This window comes from Gymnogyps californianus, chromosome 5, assembly GCF_018139145.2.
Source record: "Gymnogyps californianus isolate 813 chromosome 5, ASM1813914v2, whole genome shotgun sequence".
Lineage (NCBI taxonomy): Eukaryota > Metazoa > Chordata > Aves > Accipitriformes > Cathartidae > Gymnogyps > Gymnogyps californianus.
In genome coordinates this window covers 15,201,222-15,228,691 of record NC_059475.1, presented here as the reverse complement: position 1 = coordinate 15,228,691, position 27,470 = coordinate 15,201,222, and the positions used below count along the sequence as shown (strand labels likewise).

General features: G+C 35.7%; 1 protein-coding gene across 6 annotated transcripts in view; it reads left to right on the top strand.

Moving 5' to 3' along the window:
• The window catches only part of SOX6 (SRY-box transcription factor 6), a 378,275-nt gene that overhangs the window by 153,982 nt on the left and 196,823 nt on the right, over window positions 1-27,470 (top strand). For all 6 annotated transcript variants that reach the window (XM_050897879.1, XM_050897880.1, XM_050897883.1 and 3 more), the window contains one exon: window positions 5,161-5,371. In XM_050897879.1, coding sequence (XP_050753836.1) covers window positions 5,161-5,371 — 211 coding nt within the window. The remainder of the gene's footprint in view (window positions 1-5,160; window positions 5,372-27,470) is intronic.

The following is a 27,470-nucleotide window of genomic DNA, read 5'->3' as shown; positions in this document are numbered from 1 at the left end:
CTGCTGAATAGTAAACAGCTGGCATAGTGGTCCAAACTGAGTTTCTGTCTTCAGCTGCTGGGCAGTAAGGTTTTCTGGTTTAGTCATCTCTGCAAATAAATACCTCTTCAACTTAAAACATTTTTATATATCTGACACAGTAAGGCAAAGAAGAAAGCTTAAGATGTAAAATCATCATACATGTTGTTCCTTAAGCAGTCAGATTTATGCCTAATTTTGTGTAATAAGCTGTCTTCAAATTTTATTGTTTGCCAATTATTAAGGGCTAGTCTGGAAATGCCAGCATTGTTGTGGGCAGAAATCCCCGTGCAATACCCTTGTGTATTCTGGTATGGGCATAAACCGTTGATCTACAATTATCCAGTATTAGCGCGTGAGTGGGAAGTTAGTTTTATAAGTCTAGCAAAGGTATGGTGGGATCTTGAGCAATCTGCACCAGATGTCACTTTGGATCAAACTGAGAAGAAACCCACTTTGCTATGTTGTCTGTAGTAAGCAATACTTTTACCTAACGCTTTCTTTTAGGACCAAATTCAAAATTTTACAAACATAGCTTTTTCTTAAATTTCTTCTTTTCTAAGCACTCCATTCTTATTGGAAGTAAAATATGCTTCAGATGGACATAATATTTTGATACTAACACTTTATTACTATGTCGATATTGTTCTATTTCTTGACTGGAAATTGAATTAATCCTGATATAGTCAAGATTAAAAATGTGTAGAGTTTACTGTGACCAAATTTCACCGATGTTGGATGAAGAAGCATGATCTGTGTTAAATCTTTTGTCCGTATACTAAATGTTTGCTATTTGTCTTATTATAAGGTATTTTCCTTTTTTCCCCCTCCTTACATGGAAATCACTGAAATCAGTAAGAATAGCACACCTTGAAAAATGCACCTTTCAAAGGGACTGTCATGTGTTGAAGATACTATTTCAAGTTTAGACTTAAAATGCTATTTTACAGAAATACATGAATTTTAAACCTGAGAATTGAGAGATGTGTCAGTTGTCTAGTGTATTATGTAGCTACTGGATGAATTAGGGCACCAGATTGTGTCCAAAGATGTTAAATGGACATTCATATCAGTCATATTCTCTTGCCCATTTTCTTATTAAGTATTATCAGCTATGCTGAGAAAAGTTGACTTGCATGGAGAATTTTCATAAGTGCTGATGGATTGCTCAGCTGGATTTTGCAAAATGAAAACATTTGAGTTGATCTTGGCTAGGCACTTTACTTGCCTTTACCTCTTCTTCCATGCTCTTGGAAAAAGCATGAAAAATACCTTTAATAGCATCCTTTCTTTCCTCTCTTCAGGTCAAACGAACTGGGTCTTCCTCATTCTGTTAAAGGTGGCTTCATAAAGCTTCTCAAGGATAGGATCTCTTTCATTATCGAATCATCCCATATTCAAAAGAACCAGGTTGTCCTTTCCTAACTGTGAATTTATTTTCTTGTTCTATGGTAAGAAGCATGGTGGTCCTTTTCCATTCTGGACTCAGATTTTCTAGTAAAAGTACCTTATGCATTAAAGAAAGAGGACCATCAAACAACTTGTGGAGATGATACACCTCTTCTCTCAGACAACACACATGGTCCACTAGTCTCTTTTCAGAGGATACCTGGGCCATAAGGATGTATTTCCAGTTACATTAAGAGGGTATCTGCATGCTGCTTGTGAATGTCAGTGCAAATTAATTTTTGATAGCCAGGCCTGCATCTGATGTATGTGATAGTTGCACTTTTGATCGTGCAATGGGTGAGGTGCTGGGACATAAATGTGACATGCATTGGTCTGTAAAAGATTATAAGGTCCACCAAGCAAATTAAAATCCTTCGTAAATTTGCTGCAACCTTTATTTGATTTTCAACAAACTGAACGCTGCAGTAACAACTTCCCTTCAAATACAGTTGAGTCACCTTTCTAGAGAAAATATAACAGAAATGCTTCCCTTGCCCCATTGTTTTTCGATCTGTCTAGTTTGCCATGAATATGCGGTCAATATAACCTGTTCATATGGTTGGAATAAAAAAGAAAGCTGCCAACAGTAGATACATAGGAGTAAAAATATCTATTCTGATTGCATAGCTATAAAATTCCTTCTGAAGCCTTTTCAGTGTTTCATTTTAGCTACATCTTATTTGTAGATTATTCACAAATTTATCTAGAATCATGGAATGCATGGGAATTGGTTTTGTTTCTTGCAGATAATTGTACATGCAGCTGATTTAGATTTTTCTAGCTGAGTTCTGCTATTATTAGATAAGATATTTACACTGGACTGGTCTACAGTTTTTCCATTTGCCCATTTAGTCCCTTGAATGCGTTTCAGTTTGTGCAGTTCTCCTGCTGATTCCTCAGCCACTCTTTTTAACCATTTCTGATTTCAGAAAAAGATGAGATGACTCAGAAAGTCATCCTTGCTGGGTTTCCTAGAGTGCCAATTCAGATAATACACTGCAAATGTATTAGCTGTTTAGTGACCCCAGTACTATAGCTGTAGGGCCAAACAGAACCAAAAATATTAGGGATACCTTTTATTCTTTTATTTTTATTCTACATTTTAATTACCCACAAAACTGACAACATAAAATACTCTATTAGTTGGACAGATCCCCATTGTTGCAAAGTCTGTCATTCTGCCTCCATTCCATAAACGTACATCATTTGCATGGAGTTTAAACTTGTCTCATCTTCATTATGGACCTTGCAGTCTTTTGGGCAAGAAAAGGAAGTGTGGATGTGCTGCCTAACAGAGGCAGGACTTGGAGAGTCTTTCATTAGCAGTGAAAGAACGTTGTGCTGGACCATGTATAGAGGGAGAGGATAGGTCATCAGGAGGAAGAACATTCAGTCATTTCTAGTTGCTCCACAGCTTAGCCTTATCTTCTTTTTTCCAGCCTAAACAATAGATTTAGTGTTCCTTGCTGAAAGCATGAAAAACCCTGCATTGCACCTGATGGATATGCTTTATGTACTGTAAGAGGACATTGCTTTCTTGAGAACAAACTCCTTTAAAATCACTTAGTTGCTGTTATATTGTGGTCTTCAAAGGTGAAAAATGCCATGTTATATAGTATTAATTCTTCATTGAGGAAATGTATTATAGAAATTCAAGTTTTAAATTTGAAAAATATTAGAAGATGCTTTTTTCATCTCCATTGTAACTTAGAGCAAGTTCTAAGAAAAATGCAAAGTAGTTTTCAGAAACAACTGAAGATAAGAAAGCCTTCCTTTTCTAAAGGCAACTAAATAAATTCAGCTCTGTACCTGGTCTGTCTAAAGTATTGTTGTCCTTTGTGCTGTTTGATTCTTTAATGAATACAAATGGATGGAATGAAAGATTCTTTAATGTTTGATAGATGAAAAAATGAAGGTAAAGTTTTTGTTCCATGTCACCTCTCTTTCTGTCTGTGCTTACAAAATCCCTGTCATTCCTACCGTGTTGACAGCGGTGCTGGTACTGCTGGGATGCGATAGCATTTTCTAGTTTCCTGTCTTGGTGACTAAATACATTTTCAACATCACTAGCAAATGCTGCCTCCTTCTCCAATGTCAATAATAGCGTTGTGCTGATCATGTACTGCTGTGCTTGATGACGATTTGTCACCACCACCTTCTATGCAGTCCATAGCCCTTAGTTACCACACTTGCTCATTGTTAGTGTTGCTTCTTCTGTTACATTGCACAGCTACTTCTTAATCCATTCAAGACTGAAGCAAAGATTTATGTCTGATGTTGTTGCCGATGATTAATGTTTTATAGTCCATCTTTCTTCAGACCTTGTTTCATCTGGGACATTTCCCAACACAAGTTTCTTCAGTACTCTGTAGATGGGTATTTTCAGCTCATAGAGTAGTAGCAATATTATTGTTTGTGGGGAACACTATGCATTGGGAGAATGATTTTTGACAGAACTATTAATTCATCTCTTAATTCTTAAATATATTGCCGCTATTATTATTACTTTTTAATTTTAACGAAAATCTGTTTTATGGCATCGAATATACATGCTGACATTTCTAGGCATACCATAAACAAAAAACCTCAATATTTTTTTACCCCCAATTTTTAGCACTCCTAGCCTGGTATTATTAACAATTAAATAGAAAAATAATTTTGGAAAGGGTAGTGTGTGAGAAGTTCCCATGGTTGAGTTTTTGAGGGCAAATTGAAGAATTTGTGCTCTTTTTAGCTGAAAGAGTGAAAGCAGAGACACAGCAAATGTTGCATCTATGGCTGGGAGAATGAGGAGTCTAGGCCAGAGAAGTTCACGAAGGGCTTGACTGTTGGGTGATATCACAAAACTGAGGAGAATTGGCATTACTCGTTGCTTTTTGATGCCCCCCCCTTTTTTTTTTTGTAGCTTATTGCTCAAATACTATGCATTATCTATTGACAAGGGAGATGAACACTTTTTACTTCTCTTCCTGTGTTTTTGACTGTATAACACCTTCTCTGATACATGTAGTCTCAATACCTATGTATCAGCATTCATGATTTGTTCTGCCATAAACTGCTCATTCTTGTCTATGTTAGCCTGGAAAGTAACATCTCCTTTTGTATATTAGAAGCATTATAACCTTCATTCTTTAAGAAAAGAGTTTAATTTAAAAAGCAGTGAATGAGCATGGGTAGACACATACCATAAGCTTCGTTTAACTGTGAAGTAGATTTCTTGCTCCTCAGTCATTATTGGCCTAACTCTTTTTCTAGTTTTAAAGTTATGCTGTTTTCCATTAGCTGAGGATCTATCCAGGAATAATTTGTCCTTGCCTGTATTTTCTCTGTTAGTGCTACTTGTATTGCCCTTACTTAAGGAACTAAAGAAAACTGTAAAAGCTTAACACATTCATTGAAAAAAGTGTTGAAGTGGCTTGTTTCTGACAAGGAAAATTCTTGATGAGGAGTATCTCAGGCGTAAAGTATGATCGTTAGAAGCAAGGAGAGGACTGGCCTTAAGGAAAAAAGAGCCCCTGTCAAGCACTGAAACTGAGAAATTCAAATCATAATGCTCATTTTAGAAACTGGAGGATACATGTAGGCTCGTTAGTATTACAGATTAATAAATAATGCTTTCAACTTTTACCTGTTTGAGATCCTTCTGACATAAGAGAATAGCCTATGTTTTCACATTGTATTGTTTCTTTGCAGGAGTCAGAGAGTAATAAGTTATGTTCCCTATATTCCTTCCGAAATACCTCTACCTCACCAAACAAGCCCGACGAAGGAGGTCGTGACCGCAGTGAGCTAATGACCAGTGTTAATTTTGGAACACCAGAACGCCGCAAAGGAAGCCTTGCAGATGTGGTGGACACACTGAAGCAGAAGAAACTAGAAGAAATGACCAGGACTGAGCAAGAGGGTATGTGTTGGATAAGACCAATAGTTTCCCCATCCGCAAACTCTACGATTTTTATGGCATAAAGAATGTGTTGGGTATCAAGCCAGAAAATTGCATAGTTGGCAAAGGCTAGGATAAAGTTATTCACAGGTTACCATGGCAATGGTAGTTTGAGATCCATTAGAGATTTTAGACAAATATGCCAGTTTTTTAAAACTTTCTAAATTGTGTTGGTTGTCTGTGAGTCAAAGCAAGAGTGTCGGTTTAGGTGAAAACTCAACTCGTACTTGAAAGGTTCTGGTGAATTCTTAACTGGTTGTCGAGTTGTGAGGGATATTCTTCAGTGCTATTCTTTTAAAAGACAAATATTTATTTTAAACAATAGGAATGAATAAAACATGGGCTGGTTTGTTTTGCCTTAGAAATTCTCATCTTTCATCACCTTAATGACCCAGCATCTGTGGCTAGGAGAATGGGAAACAGTTTTAAGTGTAAGTACCTAGTTCTGACCTATATATCTAGAATTGCAGCTGAAGAAATCAATTTTTTTGCAGTCTGCTCAGATATTGTTACAAGTGTTAAAAGAGAGAGAAAAATGAGGACAAATCTTTGCGCTCTAAGGCAGTTTATGTATTCAGTCCTTATTCAGATATTTCCATTGACTTTGCTAAGATTTTGCCCTTGATAGGAACTAAACAGAATTGGAGAATGAGTTTATGAGTACATGTGTGCACATGGTCAGGGTCCACTATGAAAATCTCTCCCCATGTCAAGTAGAATGAAGTCTTGGTTGCTTCTGCAACAATACCTTCTAGTCTGTGAGCTCATACATGAGTTTGAATCAGGGAAGATGGGAGAGCAGGAGGCTGTGAAATAGATAAACAGGTGTGGAGGCATCTGTGTGGATTCTGTTAGTTATTTTACCAGTGTTGTTTTGTGGCATTAAAAATAACCCAGGAAGAATATTTGTAACATAGGTGAACCACAAGGCAGTAGAACTTTGTGATCCCTTTTTTCTTTGAAATATGCATGGGTTCAGAATGATTTTATCTCTTCAATTTCATGGTATGGTCACAGTGCACTTCAAACAGTGCACTTTAGGATCCCTTGGCTCCATGTAGCAATGTAGATTTCAATTAAAATTGATGCTAATACAATAATATGTTTACATATGGGATAAAATAATGTAGGGATGGAAGTAGGCTTTCAAATTTCTTGGCATAATTGTTAAATGCCAGCACACAGATAAATGTGTTCTATAGGTGTCCTTTCTGAAGCTGGTGAAACATCTCTAAAGAGAGAATGTCCCAGATTCTTTACTACCATCTGTCTGTTTTCAGCTGTAAAGATCACTCTTTTAAAAATTGCTTTCTTAGATTTGGTGGTTAGACTAGGAAAACTATTTTAAATGTTACTTTGGCAAAGTTGTTTTTTACAGTCAGTAACAGTCGTTCGACACTCCATGCTAATCAAAGGTATTGGCTCATACTTTGCTGCGGCAGTATACAAGTTGCTGTTGATTATAGTGACACCACAGCTAAGACTTTTCCAGGAGTATACTGAATGGTGTGCTAATAAAAATGTGCATCAAAAAGTTTAAACATAGTATCTTACTGTAAGGATTCAAGCATTTCATAGCTTATTTTTGTATGAATTCTCAAGAATTTTCTGCACTTCCTCTGTATTATTATACGCCAGTTGATTTAAGAGAGGTATGTGCACAGCAGAGAGATCCCTTTCACTGAGTCTGAGCCTTCCATGCTGTATGTTCTCACCAGCTGTGAAATAAAGGTCATTTCTGACCTATAAAATAATCTTGCCTTTTATGGACCACATTATACTGGAAAACTATTCTAAAGTCTGCCTGTAAATTCAAAGGTAATTGACTGTATCTTCATGTTAAGTTTTTCAATTCATCCAGCATTTTCTGTAGAAAAAAAGATCGCTTCCATTTTACAGAAAATAATTAATGAACATCTAACTGGTACCTTATCAACTAACATGGAAAAATCATTAATAGAAAGACTGAAGATTCTTCAGGTTGTTACACTTAGGAAGGTCAATGGTTTTAAACTTCTGTGTAAACTAGGAATACCAAAATTCTTATGACAGATTTGAATACCTACTTCAGTATTCAGAGGTTTCTCTGAATTAAAAAGAAGTAAACTCTCCATACTTGATTGACTGGAATAAAATAACATTTTAAAAATAATTACTATTTTAAGACTCTGATCTCTGTTGTGACTGTGGGTGCTGCAAATGACTCAGTGCAGAGTCAGTTGGAGAAATGAGATCTGAGATTATGAAAATGTTTTGCCACCTTGTAGTCTCTTTTAAACAACCTAATTAATAGCCTAATCACACAAGTACCATACATATTGCTCTTTAACACCTATCTTTTAAAATAGGTTTCTGTGGAGTTCTTTTCTTAAAATGGTATGCAGCCAATGCTGTTGAGGAGCCCTTTGTGTACTAAGTCCTGATCTGTCACAAAATTGCTTACTCAAATTGAAAAACACCTGCTGATTTTTTAAAGCAAATAGTTAGCATAATATAACTGCTTTAATGAATGTAATGGGGAAAATACATGTATTTCTACTGTATACTACTGTGTAAAACCTGTGGGGCTTGAAGTCTTGCATTCCTCCTTTGAATAAATTAATAGTACGTTAGCATCTTTTATAGGGAGGAGCTCCATGACCGTCGACGTAGCTGTGAGAATTGGGCTAATATACAGTCATATGTCAAGTTAATTGTAGAGTTAGAAGTGGAAGTAAGAACTCAAGAATTCCAGTCATCTGCTCTAACCCCCACGCGAGTACAGCAACAAGTTTCTTTTAATGTTGTTGTAACTTTCTGGTCCATCTATAGGATCTGAATTTGAGTAATATGAGTTGCTGGTGTCAAATACTTAAATATTTTGTGGAATACGTTCAGATATTAGGTGTCTGTTATGTTTGTATATACTACTTGTGGTCTCCATTGTACCTCATAACATTGGGAAAGAAATATATACTGAAAGACTTTATCGTGTCTAAATAGATATATACAATCAGAGTCTTTTGACTTCTGAAAATAAGTTGTCTAATGAGAATTTCATCTGAGCAGCTGTGACTGAGGAGGTCAACAGGCATTGCCTAAGAGAATATGGCCCAGCTGGTTAAATCTGGTTGTTGTAGTGATTTAAATGGTCAAGTGCCGCTTGTAATCCAGGACCGTCTGTTTGTAAAGGAAAGAGTGAGTGCTTCAGCATAATGTACAGCTGTTTTAATCTCTCTTTAATAATAGTGCTTCAGCCAGTGTCATGTCTTGTGTATAATACTGGGAACATGAGCGCTTCATACAGGACTGAATATACCTTAGGTATGTTTTTAGCATTATTGGTAGTTTGAACAAAGATTACCAACATCATAGGATAAACAACATTTTTTGACTACGTGGTCCAGAATTGCATACTTTGTACATTAAGGCATTCCCGTGTCTTAATTTGTAATGATTTGGAAATGAAAAAAATTGATGAGAAAATTGTAACTGGGGAAAAAAAAGAATGCTACAAATATTTAGAGTTAATTTAAGTATGTAAAGACTTTGCTGACATGTGTTCTCATAAGACAGAAGAGGTCAGAAATGAACAGGTGTCTAATTTAATCAACAACACTAGACTCTAGGGCCTCTTGGATAACTTCAATATATTAATCTTCTTAGTTTTTCTATGAGCAGAAGGATTGTTCTACTGGCTTTTTTCTTTGGAAGTATCCTCCAGTACAATCAAGTATTAAATCTCTTTACAGCTCAAATGAAAAGTTTATGTTAGATAGTATGGTCAGACTGCTTCTTTCCCTTTCTATCCCCCCTCAGTAAAAGACCTTTCTTTCAGAATATTGCTTATATTACTTTTGCGAGACAGATTTACATCACCTGGGCTGCCTGAATTCTAGGCTGAGCATTGGCTTCCAGACAGCTATCCTCCTATACTACATCATAAGCCTCTACGAGCAATAATTAGTAGTACGCATCTCGTCTATAGCTAGGAAAGCAGATTTCCCCCTTTCAGATCTGGAATGCTAGGTTGGCAGGTCAGCTGGCACTTCTGAGCTGGAAACTGGGCATGTAATTTCTGCTAAGTGCTAAGCCCTCATTACTCAGGGCCTGGATTCCTAATTCACTTTTGACCTTGATTCTGAGCAATGTATACAGTATCATTTTTCAACCAAGCTCAGTGCACAATTCTAGCACAAGCTTTTTATAAACTGCTTCCCATTCTTGTTTCCTCCTTGAAGACCATAGCTGAAGATTCAGAGATCAAAGATTTTTACGTATGCATGTTGGAATAATGAACATCTATATAAAGAGTAGTATATTCATAAATTTCCATCTATTTTCTGTCATGTGCACCTGCTTGTACTCTCTCTCTATGGGTGGATATATGTAACTCATAGTGATATATAACACGTCTAAAGATATCTAAATTAAAAATTAAGGACTCACATGTATTATTCATTTTATATGCAATAGGGAAAATCTTACTACACTACTCGGTAGTGGTGGTTTTTCTGATTTTGTGTTTTGTTATTTTTTTTCCTCTAGCTTCATTAGTTAATAATAACTGAAGGCTTTCTTTTATATTGACTTAAAATAGATTAACACTTCCCTATAAAATTTTCTATCATGCCAGTAAGGACAGTATATTCAAGTATTGCACACACAAATACGAACATATTTCCTGTTGACTTCACTGGGAAGTAAAGAAACTTAAACTTTCACATACTGTGTTTTATAACTGGACACTGGTAAACCATTTAGGTTGTAATTTTATGCAGGTTTTTTTGTTGTGGGGGTATTTCAGGGTGTTTTTTTTGTTATTGTTGGGGTTTTTTTGGTTTTCTTGTTTTAATGGAATCTGTGTGTGCTGTATCATATTAAATGAATGGAGAGTTTCAGTTTTGTATTCTTTGTTTTAAGCCTGCCACAGCTGAGAACAGACAAGAGTTCAGGCATATACACTAGTTTTCTGGTATAGTTTCAGGCACAACCTTTGAGGACATTACAAGTCAGGAGCTCTCTTTTGTGGATCAGGCCTAGAAGTGAACTACTGACCATCTGTGGTCCATAAATATTTTTGAATTTTTTCAGAATTTCTACTGGGATTTAATTCAAATTATCTGTCTTGTGGTGTGCACTATACCCACAATTTCAACTGATGACGGCATGATCCCTGGTTGTCCTAATACACCTGGCATTTATAGACCCCTGTTCTTTATTCTTCAGTTTTCTTGATGGCTAGAGATATTTTGTTCTGTTTCAAGGCTTTAAAAAGGTTACTGGGATTTGGTATTAGGATTATCCAAGCTAATTGTTAAAAATGAATTAATACTACTGTTCTATTTTTTGTGATACTTATGGAATTCATAAATGGTAACTGGTGTTCCTCTCAGCTAGAAACAAGCCCTTTGGATATGAAAAAAACCCCCCCTTCTTCAAAATCCTTTCATCATCTCTGAAAAACCTTGCCACATCTGTTAGGTACCACCCTCATCGTGTTTCCCTTTTCTTCTTCTTAAAAATCATTTTTGGTAAGCAAATTCAGAATCAGTTATGTATATAGTTAATTTAATACATATCTTTTACTTGCTTTTTGTTAGAAGCTATATCTGGTAATATCTAGGCTGAGGAATTTTTCTACTAAGCTCCAAACATGCTTCCAAAATAAAAACACAAAAGCACCAAAATCCACACAATAAATAGATGACTCAGATCGAGTTAGAGGAGAGATATGAAGCACATTTTCCTAAACCGCTGTTTTCTTGAATTACTTACCTCTTTACCATATAATTAAATGCAACTCACTGTCTCTCTTTTTTTTTAATCCAATGATCTTGGTAAAATCACATTGGTCACTCCTTTTTCTTGCAGTTTATGTTGCTGTTTTAGAAAAACAGATCATAAAATTTCTAAGAATTAAAACAGATCATAAAATTTCTAAGAATTCATTTGTTGAAGTGTACAGTGAATTCCTATGTCTTAATGTGTTAAAGTAATTTAGGACTTTTTAGGAACATTACCCCAAAGAAAGTGGTTTCTAGGGTTGTTTTCCTGGTAACTAAAAGAAGATGCAGCCTAGTTTCTTTCTATATGATGTATTTGATTTTTCTGTCAAAAATTCATTCTTGTTTGAAGCAGAAATAACTTTAATGAACTAGTTTTAATGACGTTTAGAACACAACATATGTTTAGGTAAAATTTTTTTTGCAAAGGCAGACCCAGCCTGTGTAACCATGCTGTATCTGGTCATTAATCTTTTGTCTCATATTTTTATTTATCCTTCTAGGTATATGAGAATTTATGCATTTTTTATTGTTTCCTGTCTTATATCCTTTAAGTCTTTCAGAGTACTGTTTTGTGATTAAATGCTGTCTCACAATTTTTATTTAAGAAACTGGCACATGTTGTCACCTTTCCACCTTATCTTTGCATTTATTATCTGGCTGTCTACACTACAATCTTGCCCAGTGTTGTAGCATTTGAACATCTAGTCATTACTCACAGGTTCTGTGTGGATTACAATATAGTAATTCTTCAGCATTTTTCAGTATGTCTCATGCTACATTTGAAAGTTTCCCTTCAGTTTTCTTTGTTCTGAAATTCGTCCATGGAACAGAAATGGGGAACAGTACAGGCTTTTACATAGGTATCATGAAGAATGAGATCTATATGAATAAGTCAATAGATTATGGAGACCATCTTTTTTGCTAAAAGCTTTTCATGTCCCTTCAGCTCTAATTCAGGATTATCAACAAGAATGTGGCAAGTGTGATGGTAGCATTTTTCATAATAGAATCTGCTGGAAGTTGAACAGAAATAGCCACATGAGGACCTGTCAGGCGAAAATACATCTTGGTTACTATCAGGCAGTTACCTAGAGGTAGGATCTATAGCATTTTATGGAGCTTCTACTTTTCTGGAGGTTCAGTTTCGGAATGCAGGTTGTTTTCTTGTTGAAGCTTTGTACCTCTGCACCTCTACAAAATTGTTACTTTTGCTAATAAACAGAGTTGATCATAGCTCGAATCCTGATGTGGGGAGAGTCTGAAATGCAGGTCTTAGTTCTGAAGATTGGGACATCCCTTCTAGCTATGATAACTCTTTAAAGTATTTTTGGGTAGAAGTTTACTTTCACCATTTTGAGATGCTCACATTACATTGAGGAAATGTCTTTAGTCAGCCCTGAATATCTGAGACGAGTAAAATCCTTTTCATTAGAACAAATGGGCTTTCAGCCTTTCCTCATTGTGTCTGAACTTAAGCTGTAGACAGGGACAGAATAAACTGAAACAGGCCGAAATGTTCTCAACGCCAGCATCTACTGACCATTCCAACCAGTTCCTCCCCAGTGACTGTGTTTTCCAATGTCTTAGCTTCAGGGGTCATCTCATCTTTTTCTTTAATCCCACTGTACCTCTCAATTCTGACATTGTCCACTGTTGGATACAATTTAATTTAATTCAATTTTTATTGTGTGATAAATTGTCGCTATGCTTCCACTTTATATAATTTTTTGCACAATGCTCCTCTACATTTTTGTATCCTTCTTAGACATGGTATAAGATTTGCTATCTTTACACTATTTGTATGTTATTAGTATTAAGAAAGCATTATTAAAAAAACATATCTAAAAAGCCAGGTTTTTCCTTAGGGCAGTAAGAAAGGCAAGTTCAGTATGAATGGCTACAACTGACATTGGGCTGTGTGGCGAAGAATGTGAGTAAATAGCTGTAAAAATATGGAGAGTTGCTTCAGTTGCGTGATCTTGACAGCAGAAAAATAAATTCAAACTTTATTGGTTTCTGATGTACTGTGACACAAACAACGTTATGGTTAGATCATGCTTTAAAATGGGAATTGAAATACATTTTGTAGTCATCAGGTTAATACTAGGGACTAGACTGCAATACTTCCCTTCCTAAAATTGCTAATGTAAATATAAAAATATGAGGGAAAGATAGGGCTCGAATGTGACTGATCTTGTATGTCATTGTATTTTCCAAGTTCTGTAGAGTGAATGACCTCAGATTTCTTTGGTGATGAACTTTAGTTTTAGTTGGTCTTATTTGCTTTGCCATTCCTGCTGTTTTGCAACAGGGCCTAAAAGTGCTTGAAGTGCTTGTGACTGGAGTAATGAATGAAAATATCTTTCCAGCACTGAGAGTATTGCATTAGACTGAATAGTCACCTTACTTGTAAAAGCACTATTAGAGAAGGGCAGCTGTAAGTAAGGATAACGATTTGTGTCCAGTGCTTATTTACTGAAAATTGTAAATGTATTATTTATTGAGAGCTCTCCAGACAGTGCTTATCAGAATAAAAATGTCAACTCTAAGCATAATGTTATAATACATAATAAAAATGCTAGGTACACACTTTAGAGATACAGCTAATTAGATCTGCTTTTCTTAAAGAAATTACAGTAAAAATACTCAGCAGCATATACATTTTAAATGCTGATATATTCATTATTTTTCTATACAGTATTTGGTTTAGATAACTTATCATTACTTAAAAATAATTTTGACAACTTTGGTTGGTTGCCACAAGAGAGACAGAGGCATTCACTGCCTGGCTGCACGAAGCAGCTACATGCTCAGGCTGTCTTGCTCATCTAATGGAGAGAGCAGCTACGCTCACCTCTGTGTTTTAGTCTGAAACTCCAAGATGCCACTTCTTTCGTGAGGGAAACCTGCCTCCAGTGGAAACAACAAACAATTATTAAGATTAGTCTTCAGCCGTGCTAATTAACTCCAAATAAATATTATGTTAAGAAGACTGAATCCATTCAATGTCAGTGTTAGTTTTGTGTATTATTAAATACAAGTAAGAATTAGGAAAAAAAAATAGTAGTTAATCTTTTCCATTTAAAATACTACTTTAATTAATTTTTAGACATTTTTATTTTCCCTGAAATTTGTAATGGGAAGAATTTGAGCTTAAAAAATTTGGAAATCTTCTAGAGTGTTTTATTATGTGAGGGAGTAAATTGGATTTTGAATTTATCCTTTTTACAAAGAACTGCTCAGTTCAGCATCAAAAAATTTAGGATGTTATCATTAAAAGCAGCTTTCTTCTTTCAAGTATGTCAGCCAATAAGTGAAAGAGCCTTACTGTGTTTATTTCAGTGACAATCTATCCATGTTCTCCTGCACTCAGTTTGCTGTCCGTTTCATAGAGCTGGAGAACCACAGAGTGGCTGAGGTGGGAAGGCACTGCTTATGATTGTCTGGTCCAACCCCCCTGCTCAGAGGAGGATTGCCTAGAACAGGTTTCTCAGGGCCATGTCCCATCAGTTTTTGAGTATCTCCAAGGATGGAAACTCCACAACCTGTTCAGTGTTTGGTCATCCTTACAATAAGAAAGGTTTTTCTTATGTTTCAAGGGAATTTCCTGTATTTGCATCTGTGCCCTTTGCCTCTGGGCCTGTCGGTGGGCACCACTGAGAAGAGTGTGGGTTTGTCCTCTTACTCCCACTATCAGGTATTTATATGTTATCCCCTAGAGCCTGCTCTTTTCCTGGCTAAACACTCATGGCTCTCTCAGCCCCTCTTCATATGAGAGATGCTCCAATCAGTTGGTTGTCTTGTGGCCCATTGCTGGACTCTGTCCAGTATGCCCATGTCTTTCTTGTACTGGGGAGCCCAGAACCGGACACAGCACCCCAGGTGAGGTCTCAAATATGGTTTATTTTAAGGCCTCTAATTCTGCACTGTAGGACTGATCTGGCACCTCTAAAGCCAAGAAGGGCTTTATCAGGAACTTCAATGGTAGTATGCTCAAGCCCTGTCTTGAGTCCTATTCATCCGTATAATTCGAGTTTTAGCCCTGCGTGTGTGCTCTCGCTTCCCACTGCATAGCTGGTGAGCGCAAAGTGAAAATCAGGAACAAAACATAATTCGGTGTTCTGAACTACATGTTTCTGTGCTTCATAAGTGTATTTTGGATTGTGATGAATCCTTCTAATTCCCATGTGTAGCCAGGCTTCTTCCTTATTTACTCATTGGCATGTTGATCTCCAAAATGAAGCAAGAGTTAATAGTTGTTAATGTGTCAAAATCCTCCCTCTTCTGTATTACTTTAATAATGTAGAGAAGTGGTGGTGTTTCTGTAGAGTTCAGATTGTGATATTCATGAAAAAAGAATGCAGTAGCCCTTGTTAAATATAGTTGCGAAGGCAAGTACTGTGTAAACATCTGCAGATAGCTCCTGTTAGCATTGCTTCGTCCTGACTAGCAGCACCCATTCTGCTGCAGTCTTGGGTCGGTCTTTAACATGGGCTGCCAATCAGTAAGGCTGTGCCAAAATGTCTTGTTCTACAGCCTAGCATTTTGGAATGTATCTAATAGCTGTTTTCTTTTATTAATCATAATATATTTTTAGTTTTACTTACATAGGTGCCCAGAGTTCCTGGGCACAGTGCCCTATGTATGAATGCCTGTTTATTTTCATCTTCCTTTTTGTTAACTGTTTTACTTAATGCTTTACATAACCATTTGCCATATTTCAACAGGAAGCTAAAATGCACTGCTGCCTGCTCACATTTCTTAAAGAACTTAATGTGACATCACCTTCTACGGTGAATCATGATCTTCACTGAACCTAAAAAAACCCATCGCGAATACTCTTCTGTCTTTTATTTGTTTGAAAATGTTGAAGCAAGCAGGCTCTTTCACCCATCTGGAGGAACTCTGAACACTACAGTCTAGAGAGCCTGCAGTGGCACCAAAACCACTGAGATTTCTGTACTGAATTTCTTGTTAGTCTAACACCACCTTAAGACTGTATTCTGTTTACATTTATAGCTATGCTGTATGTGTTAAGGGATATGCATAAGGACATAAGGATTCGGCTCTTTCTACTCTATCTTCAAATCTACCTGCATTTTCAATATTTAAAACAGCTCTGGTTCTCAGTGTAGGTCTTAGCAGTCCTTATCGTATCTTAAATATGTAACAAGCAGATTACTTTTAAATATTTACAGTGAAACAAAAACTAACATATCGGGCAGAGGCTTGTTAAAATGTCAGAAGAACTTGCCGTAGTGAAAAATAAATATTGAACCAAGTTTACTCCTGAGGTGACTCTATTAATTTCAGTGGAATTACTGCAGGAGTAGTTCTGGAAAAAATCTGTCTAGATTTTGTATCACAATTTTAACATTTTTTTACAGAACTTTGAATAGCCCAGAAGTAATTTTATAGATCTGACATGCACATGCATCACTAAGTAAAATAAGCTTCCTTTACTTCAGTTTCTGTTTCCTCTGTGGACTGTTTGTGTTTTTAGCTGTTTAAATGCAGTTGTTGCAGCCTTATTAATAGGTGTTGTTATATCTGCAGTTATACATGTGATTAAAAATTTAGTTGGAGCATTGGTTCCTCCAAGTTTCAGTGTATCTGATGTTTCTGTGACATAATGACTAGACAATGTATCATGTCTGTTGCTTTTCTGTGTTTGTGTATCAGATAACACAACAGACAGTGGCCAGACATATAACATCAAAAATCAAACCAATTTGTTAATGAACTAACAAGGCATTGTAATAAGCATCTCTATTCAGTCATTTTCCCCAGCTTTCAGTTATTCCTTAGAGCAAGAGTAGCTAGTGCTGTATCAACAAATTATTTGATGACAATAATTTGGCTGACAAGAATACAAGGAAAAAGCCCCAATCTAATTAGAAAACACTGTATGTTAGGTGGCAAAGTGTGGCTACTATTTTATCTTTTATTGTAGAAGTGCAATTTGCAACTTTCCGTAGTTAACGATTTTTATGTGCCCCCTCCCCCTCCAAGCACAGAAAATCATTAAAAAAAGGCCAAAAAGAGACTACAGGATTTGAAACACAGTGGCCCTGAAGTGATGGGAAAATGGCCAAGGTGTCACAGCTAATTTCTGACCCTGCTTTATGAGTTCTGCTGTTCCTTATTCCCCTTGTCAGTCTGTGAATCCCTGAGGCTGTGCAAACTGGCCTAACATCACTCAACTCCAGTTTTATATCCTCTTTTAATAATGTTGAGTCTATTCTGTCCAACTTTGATTCAGACAACCTGCTTGTCTTGAAAAAGTGATATATTTAATCAGTGGCTCTGTCTCCAGCATAGCTCCCACTGCGTGAGACTAGAGCCAAAGAGTAGTGCAGTGGCCTGTCACTTCTGTTTGAATAGGTAATGTGGAGCCGTTCAGCCGAAGAGACAGGAGCTGGAACTGCTTGTTAGGACACATGATCAAAAGCCACTCTCTGCTTTCTGCCAATCAAGCCTCATGTCGCCTTGTGGGGCAGACATTAAATAGATTTTTCTGCCGTACACTGTGGGCACTTTGCCAGTTTGACATGTGAACTGTTACAAAAGATACCAGAGCTTCCACTGCTTGCTGACTGCTTTTAAATATTACCAAGCCCTTGCTGTCCAAAGTAGAATATTTTAAATAATGGATTATGATAAATTTCCACTACTATTAGGCAGTCTCCTTCCTGCTCCCAACAGTTCAAAGATATTTTTAAAAACAAAACTGTAAGTTGGTTTCTGAAAACAAACAAGCAAACAAGAAACTGTTGAACAGTTTTATGGTACATAGATTTGAACAACATGATTATTGTCTGAGAATTACGGTGAGTTGTTGCTTTCACTGGTGCAATTTTGAATATTGTTTCTATTTTTGGTCTTTTTACATTATTTAATTAGATTTTCCTAGTTGAGATCATAGCACTATTTTATTATTATGTTTATGTGGAGGGATATTAAAATTGGCTTGTTTTGCAAATTAGGTTGAATTTATTCATTGTGCTTATTGGCTGCTGGTGCAAATATAAATGTCTTAAAATGGCTCTGTAGTTTTTTTTAGTTATACTTTCCCTTGGTTTTTTCCTCTTTGTCTATTACCCTTCGTAACCACCTCAGCTCTTGTGCCCATGGCAACAACACTCAGTGGTGGAGGCTAACAAAGATGACATTTAAGCTTTGCCTAAGTAATGAATATTCTTTTGTAACTTCCAGGGCCATTGAATTTATGTCATTTTTTAGATGTCCCCAGTACCTAGATAACTGCTTCTATTAATGTACTTGTGGTCATGATACCCAGATATTTGCTCCCTCGTGCTTGCTCTTCCTGATATAGTATCTTTTTTTTTTTTTTTTGAATAAAACTTTTTTTACCAAAACATACCATGGCAATCTAGTGGAACTCATTTAAACAGTGAGCTACACATAAACAGCTGCTCCTTCAATAAGCCATTCTTTATAATACCCTTATTACCTTCTAGTGTCTCAAATTCTGATTAGTCAACAGTGCTGATTACTGTATGGCATTCCACTGCCCATCTTCCTTCTGCTCAGCTGCTCATGTCTTAGCTGTTATGTGATTACAACACAACTTGTGCATTGTTTCTCCAAGTTGTTCTTCGTATTGTATATCTTAAAAAAAACCAACTGAGAAGATGGAAAAATTTATTTTGAGTCACTATGAATTCCCTGAAACTCTGTGAATTGTTTTAGTACAACTGTGATCTTCACAGTCCGCGTGCTCTGCAACTTTCTAGTAGGATGAGTAAGTTCTTTAGATTTACAAGGGTAGTCTATAAATAAATTCCAATTAAAAGAACTTCAGAAAAATGATGGTTAGTTATTGTGAAATTTGTAATATGGCAGAGCAGGAGAGACCAAAGACTGTGTTTTTTAAAAAAAAAAAAACCAAACCAAACAAAAAAACCCAAAACCACACAGAGTTTTGGTCTAGTTTTGCTTTCACAAAAATTAGTGGGTTCAAAAGGCAGTAAGAACAGAGCTACGTCATGAGAAAGCAGTTTGGAAAATGTACCCCCGGTAGTACATGCTGAGTTTCAGAAAGGTGTGTGGTGGTAGAAGGAATGCACAGAATGAAAATAGGAAGAGAAGGAGTTGTACCACCAGTGCTCTGCATCTCTGATTTCTGGTCAAAGCAGCAAACACAGAGGTTTGTTAAGGACATTAAAACTTTGTCAGCTGCTTTATAGGCAAATAGCGCGGTAGTGAGGAGAGCATCCTTGCTGTGGCTCCATAACCCCCCGCAGCTTGCTTTGGTGCAGCCCCTGAGAATCAAGTCCTGGTGAGTATGAAACGCTGACACACTCAAAACGCAACCCCATTAAAGGCCTTAAATCTGTCATTGTGCTCTGGAGCCTGCTCTGAAAATAGCAAAGCTCTTTTTGTAAATTAAAATTGGTGTGAATGGGAACAGATGTTGACATGCTTTACTTTATCTGCAGGGATCCCCGTTAGGGGGGAGAGGGTCAGTGAGGTTAGATGGTAGGAATTACTGCAAATGTGCAAAGGACAGGATAGTCTAATATAGACATTGTCTTTGGTTTTATGTAGGGCTGTAATAATATCCAGTGGTTACTTCTGCTCGCTGATAAGTCTGTATATAAGGAAAGATGATTATGTGATACCTTTAATTCCTTGGAGAATGCTGTCCCCTTTTATATTTGTTTACACAGATAAAGGGGAGGGATGCTCACCCTTTTTTTCAGAGTTGCTGTACTTGGTCAGATCTGGATTCCAAGTGAGTCTGAATGACCTCAATTCCCATTTACTTCCGTGTTACCTGAGTTCAGTCAGGACCTCATGGAAGGTGCTTAGCACATCCTGGGCTCAACCTACAAAAAATTTGTATTAAGTGTGACATTGGGTAGCATTTTTGGTATTTCAGCATTACTTTTTAAGATTTTGGGTGAACTCTCATGTTGCATTAGATTCACTATCAACTTTTAATAGTTTTTGAAATAAAAAAGTAGTTCTATTCTGAAATGTGCAATTTATTAAATCGCTTTGCTAGTCAATCTAAATAAATTCTTGTTGAAGATTTTTCCTGATTTAAAAAAATATAGCAAAGGATGAATTTATTTATAAGAACCGTAATAGTTTCCCTCAATTCCTTTTATATTTTAGATTACCTTATAATTTTCTAAATCTACATGAACAATAATGATCAATTTTGTCAGTATTATTCACACCTTTTATTAATTTAGCATAGATGAATAAATGTGAATGTTGTGAAGAGTTGATTGGGAATAGATTTTAAATCTGACAGTTAGATTACAGGGTACCTAAGAAAAAATGGCTCTTTCACTAGGTACCTAGTAATTTAATTCTTGTTTGAAATTATTATAATTTATTACAGTGTGTGGGTCCTAATGAATGTCTACTATTAAATGAAAAGGAGAAATTGAAATTATGAAATTCTTTTAACTTGTATCTTAAAAATCCTCTTAAACAATTCAGTAGATATTAATAAGCAATGTGCTTTTCTTTCCCTTTTATGCGAGTGCAAACAAAAACATTTTTGCCAGTACATAATGATAGTAGATGAGTGCTGCTGGAGATTCTTGCTTAGAATCAAGACTATCTTAAAATAGAATGGAATAATTTTATGTGATGAAAAATATCTAAAATTTGCTATCTTGATTAGACATTTAGACCTTAACATATGAGTCCTTCTTCAAGGAAAGCTCAAAATAATTCTCTAGAAGTTTTACCTTTGTTAGAAATGCAGATATGTGTGTACTGAGAAATTAAAACTTCTCAACATTTTTCCTACTGAAGGAGTCAGTCATCAGGGCATGAGAATATAATAAGCATTATGCTTTTACTATCATTATATAAAATTATTTTTCCACTTTCTTTATTGACTTTGTTTTGAAATGGGTAGGAGAACTTGGTAAAAATGGGTAGGTATTTCCAAGTAAATGGAAAATGGGTAGGTATTGCCACATAAATGGAAAATGGGTAGGTATTTCCAAATAAATGTGAAGAACTGGCTATAGTGACATTTTAAATAAGTGATGGAACACGAATTGTGAAGTATCTTTGTTAAGAGGATAAACCGGCATTAGAAAATTCTTAGATACAAAGTATAGCAGTTCATACTACTGTAGCTTACATAAAATTAGGCCCCTAATGGGGTTATACCAGGATAAAATCTGTTTAAAGAATAGGAGACCTCTAGTTTTGTCTGTAACATACCATGGTATCTAAAATTATGTGAGCATTATATAAGCATCTGATAAATTAAAAAAAGCTAGAGGTTTCAGTGGAAATTCTGTTTGTAATTACACTGTTTATAAGTCAGTAACAGTCGTGGCCATTGGCATTCACTGGTTTCAAACTGGCTCAAGTTTCACATCTGTACTGGTTTTTTGTAGCTCTTCTACATCTCTTACTGCAGAGGATTGTCATTATTAAAATATGAACCAGGATCTTTCTACAGGTCAGAAAAATGTATTTCTAAGCTGAAGAAGTCACTAGGGTTGCCTGCCATTTCTTGATTATTTTCTTTAAGTAGAAAACAATACAGTTACCCTCCTTAGTGAAGTCAACTTAGTATGAGTAATAAAATATTACCTCTGGATACCTGTTGCTGTCTTGCAGCTGACAGATGGAGCACCAGTTGCATATTCCATTTTAAGGTACCAAGTAGCATTGCGTGCTTGCATCCTTTGAGATGCGTGTGTCTTTTCCTCTGGTAAGAGTGTGTGGGATATTATTCCACTGCATGTTTCCTGATGTGATGCCAGAAAGGAAAAGAAAAAAGAACAGAACAAAAAAGAAAAGAAAAGAACAGAAAAAGACAACAGAAAGAAAAGGAAAAGAAAAAAGAAAAGAAAAGGAGACAAGTCTGTTTTGGGGTGTGGGTGTGATCTGTCACTTTAATAATTTTTGCATTTTCATCAAATAGATGTTTCTAAGTTCAAGTGGACACAGCTGAAGCCAGTGTTTTAAAAAGTAACCTGGATTTGGGACTGTATTTTTTTTTTATAGTCCCTATCCAAAATAAAAGGCACCCAAAATCACCATATTTGAAAATGACATTAGGCACAGAACAAAACTGGTTATGTTAACCTTTTGTGCTCTTTCTCACTGCACACAATTGTGGTGTAGAAGCTGATCATGTATGAACTTTGCTATCTAAGCTACTAGTAGAAAAATGGAGACTGAACAGAATTTGTTCTTTACAAACTTCTAAAAATACTTGGGCCTTTCTCATGAGTTAGGAATTTTTATATGTTTACTGTTCTTCACTATAACCAATTCCAACAACTGCCCTGTTACAGTAAAAAAATAGGAGCATGCTAAAACATGAGCTGAAATATCCTTAAGAGCTAACATTTCAAAATATAAATATGAATTAATGCTAATGTCAATTTTTTTCCCATTTTCTGAATTTCTCAGGCATATTCTATCTATGCATGCTGTTTATTAAAATTTATTTTCAGTAAAATATGTAAGTACTATGAAATGAAATTATTTATTTTATTAAACTTGTTTGGTATTATTTGAACCTTAAATGTGGAAATCTGAATGAGATGAGATTAAAAGGTTTAAATAGCTTTAAAATTATATTTACATTAGTGCAATCTGTCCGTTTTAATACTAATCTGCTTTTTTAGTTGAGATTGTATTATTAAAAAACACCCAAAGTGGGTTAAAATAGTCTAAAATATTTGCACTATGAAGCTTGTTTGTTCATTTCTTAATCAGTCAGAGTTCTCAAGGAAAAGTTCAGTTCCGATATTAGCTATACTTCTTAGAAATGACCTTGTGGGGTAGAGAAGCATGGCACAGTGGCACTTTCCAGCTGTACACATGGTATCCGTCGGGGTACAATCATGCTCAGTCCCAGCACCGCAGGCTTGGACATATGTTGAGTTTTATTTCTTTCTTCTGACATTAATCCTATTCACCAGCTGTTCTGCCAGCTGCCATTCTTCAGCTTGGAGATTACATTTTGGGGGATACCAACAATCGCCTAGTTGACCAGTGTTCTCCCCACTTACTTTAAAAATGATTGGAGTTCTGGGTTAGCATTACTCAGTCTTTTTTACTGCCTATGTCCTTAATTGTCTTTGAATTCTAGACTTGATTTATGATCACTTTGAATACACTGCAGAAAAACCCTCAAAAGAGCTCTGATTTCCACCATACTGGTAAATCTGTGCTCACAGAAAAAAAAAAAAAAGGTTTGCAGTTAACATTCTGAAAGCTGTAATTAATGTTACATGCACTATTATGTAAACAGCATTAATTAGTGACAAATTCTTCTGATAAAAATCATATTTTAGTCAAAAGAATGTCTTAATTTTTCATTTTTACATGTGTCTATTTTAAGAAGTTGCATTTTTGTAAGAAACAGTTTCACTAATCTAGTTTGAACAGACTATTAAATCTCTGTTACACTCATAACATATACTAATAAGTCGTATAGATTTCTCAGTTCATATTCCAGATGATCTGTCCATAAGCAGGATGTTAAACATCTGTAGTTTAAGCCTTCTGGGACTAACAAATGCATTAATGCTGGAAAGAAATGTGGCCTGAACAATAAGGTTACAGACCATGTGGTAAAGAAACAACCCCGATATCATCAACTCAGCACATACGGTGCACTGTGCCTGTGTTGTAATACAGCAATAAAAGAACAATGACGGTCTTAAACTGTATCCTTTTATAGCATATATTTATCACATTCATATCAGTAAAGACAGAGAATCCCATATTCAATGTAATTATTTCATGTGGTAATTTAAAGATCTTTGTTGCACATCCTTCACAATTGAGCAAAATTGGCTATTAGCTGGATAAGGTTAAACTAAACTATAACGGTAAATATTTATTACAGGAATATTCAATTAATAACACATATTCTGCTTTTCTTTGCACAGCCAGTGATTACATTCAGATCATGTAAAGCAGACATTGGAATCCTCCAACTCAGATCATACTTTAAGGAAACAGTAGCTACATTAATAAAAACCACCCACCTTGATTCCTTTTCCCTGTTCTCTTTTTTCAGACTTCACACAATGTTCATTTAATACAGTTATAGAATTAAGGTATCAATTTTTAACACAGATGAAATATTTTTTAAATAGGAGTTACTCTTGACTTCCATCATAGTCAAGAAAAGTTTTTGGGGGCGGGGGGGGGGGAAGGGAGAGATTCCTAAGAAATATTCCCAATGAGATGATGTTCCAGACTCACCAGTAGTGAACCCCCTTTACTAAATATGGCCATTCTATTTATAGAAATATTCATATTTTCATTGGTGGCCAAAGCACTGCTTATAGGAAAACCTACAGGTGACTAATAGGAGTTGCTCACTAAGTGGAATAATGAATAGTATTAGGTGTCAATTAAATCAAGCTTCCCCGAGGTGCAGGTGCTCCACAATGTACTGACACATTTCAAGTAGCAGCGCCACTTCACCCATGCATATGAACAAGCACATTTGCATATTAAAAAGCTGAAAATTATTTAACTGAAGCAAAAGTCTTTTAGAGATGATGGAGGTTATTAAAACTGTTGACAAGAAAGAAGGTAATTGCCTGAAAATGAGAGATGACATTCTGCTATACACAGGGAACGTTGTTTTTGTTGTATTGTGCAGCAGTGCCTGGGTGTATAACCTATTACATTGAGATTGCTCCTATGCAATTAGACCCTTTTTGTCCTCACTTCAATAAGGCTATGATTATGAAGGATTGAAGAACACTTGGCATATTGAATGTCTGTTGTTTTTATAACTTCGTCAGAAATGACAAAACACGTTTTGTGTCCTGTTTTTTCTTTGTAGGCTTATTGATTCTGTGATTATAATATTCATAAAAGACAATGTGTTCATGGTTGAACACTCTGTCATTTATACAGGTTTTATTTTTTTTATTTTTGAGCATAGTACTTGTTTGAATGCCAAGGTGTTAGTCAGAAAGACGGGCATATAGAAAGTAAAAGATGAATAGGTGAGAAATATAGCGCTCTAATAATGCCAAATATTTCTATTAAAATTGAAATAAAAAGCCCATGTATTTCAGAAGTGTCTTCTCAGAAATACTCACGAACTTACAGTGAATTTACTTTTTATCTCTCAGCAGTGATTGTTTTCCGATGTGTTTTCTTTGTCCTGTCTTTCCTAGTGATAGTCTAAAGAAACCGGTTGAATTGCACCTTGCAAGTGGCAGGAAAAATTGCTTCTTTGTAAGCCATGAGTGAGAAACTTAATTTAGCTCACATACTATTCTACAAGGAAGAGAACAATGGAGCTTCATTTTACGTAGCTCTCAGATAAAGGTGCCTAGCAGGCAATACCATTTAATGCTTACCACCTAAATGGTCATTTGTGGTGGGATTTGCAAAACTGCCTAAGAGATTTGGATGCCCAGTTCCCATTAAAGTTAATGAGAATTGGCGGCATCCAAATTCCCTTTGCAGCTTTGAAAATGTCAACCGGCCTTTCAGTGTTTGTGATCATGCTGTATGTTAAGAGAATGTTTCCTACAAGCTCTGTTTTTGTTAGGTTTTCTATTATGTTCCAAGAGTTGGCTCAGAATCTGGAGAGAAGCACAGTGATTGCAGTGACTTGCTTTGAGTTTGGGCAAAGATGTTAACCTTTCTGCTTCAGATACCTTGTTTGTAAATCTGAGACCCTAGCACTTACTTGATTTTGCACAATGCTTTGATATCTTTTGAATTAATTTATTTATATGAAAAAGTATTAATACTTATTAATAAGAAGGTTTTGTTTCCCTCTTAGTGTCCTGGTCTGTTGAGGTGTGTGAGACATGTAAGGCCCTCATCTGTCTGAAACAGTTTTAAATGCATTAAACCACAGAACATTGTAATGATATAAATTATTTATGATATAATTGATGTACTCAAATACATAATGAGTCATGAGGATAGATGATCCAAACTCAAGTAAAAGTATGTCATCTATTAGTATTAAGTATCTTTTCAAGAATGCATGATTTCTTTCAAGTTGTGGCTTTTTCATATGTGATTGCATTTTAATCTTTTGTCAGCCACTGCATGCCATATACTTTCAACTGACCCTTTCATGAAACCATTTATTTACTTTGATCTCTGAGACACTGAAATTATCTGGTTTCTTAAAATTACATTGGTCACAATTTGAAAAAGTAAAATTTACAATTTATGGGACCAATCTTGCAGTTCTTGCTTAGATAATACACTGTTATGCCCCAAATGTAACAAATTGTTATATTAAAGATGCTAGTTGGACTTCCTGTCATTCTGAGATACCCCGACTGGACCAGATTTTCAAACAGCCCTAGTGTTAAACAGCTCTTATTTAGTCACATAAAAAAATGTTTCATTTATTAAAACTCTCAGTGCTGAGAATAGCGGGAACACTTCAGAGAAATTGTTCACATCTTTTGAGTGCTTGAAAGAGAGTTGAACTTTCTGGAAAATCTAACTACTTGATTCCCGGTGCAAATGCATGAGAAAAATGGAAGCTCAGCAGCTGTCACATAGTTCTATTCTAGTATCATGTTTGGTGTGATATATGGTATGTATGTGTATATTTCGACACTTATATATTGAATATTTGATATTTTGTTGTCTTAGCATCTAGTATTCTTTTCAAACAAAGAAAATACAAAATCAAAGAAAACACTGATCTATTTGTTCCAAGGGAGTGCACCACATACTAGCCGTAGAGAACATCTATGGCTTGATAAAATAAGCTGTGACTTCAAACACAGTAGCTCACATATTGTACTATAATATACTGTGGGAAGGTTTCTTAGCCAGAAGAAAGGATAGATGACTGTTATGGGCCAAGAAATATCATTTGATAGGTCTTGTGCAGAAACCATTATGGAAGTCTTTTTAAACTAAAAGTAATCTCATAGATTTTAGTAGAAAATAAATCAGTTTGCATGCTATTGAAAATTAATGTTTCTAAAATAAATCTTGTTTTAACCTACAAACATTTGGCTTCAACCAAAAGACAATCAGAGAATGTTCTTTATGCCATTAGTGAAGCAGAGCATATGTTTCTGCTTTATCAGTTGCTGACATTAAGCATACTGATTTACTGGTTTGAAACTGGTAGTTGGGCCACTAGGATTCATTTAATTTGTATTAAGAATTAAGATTAAATTTTCTGCTGCACTTTTAAATTTTAGAAAGTTTTGTCAATTTTTTTATATTACAGAGAGAGTAAGGAATATTCTTAATACAGGATCTTTCTTTTACAAAGCTAGGCAATCTCCTGTGCTCTGAGGCATGGAAAGGAT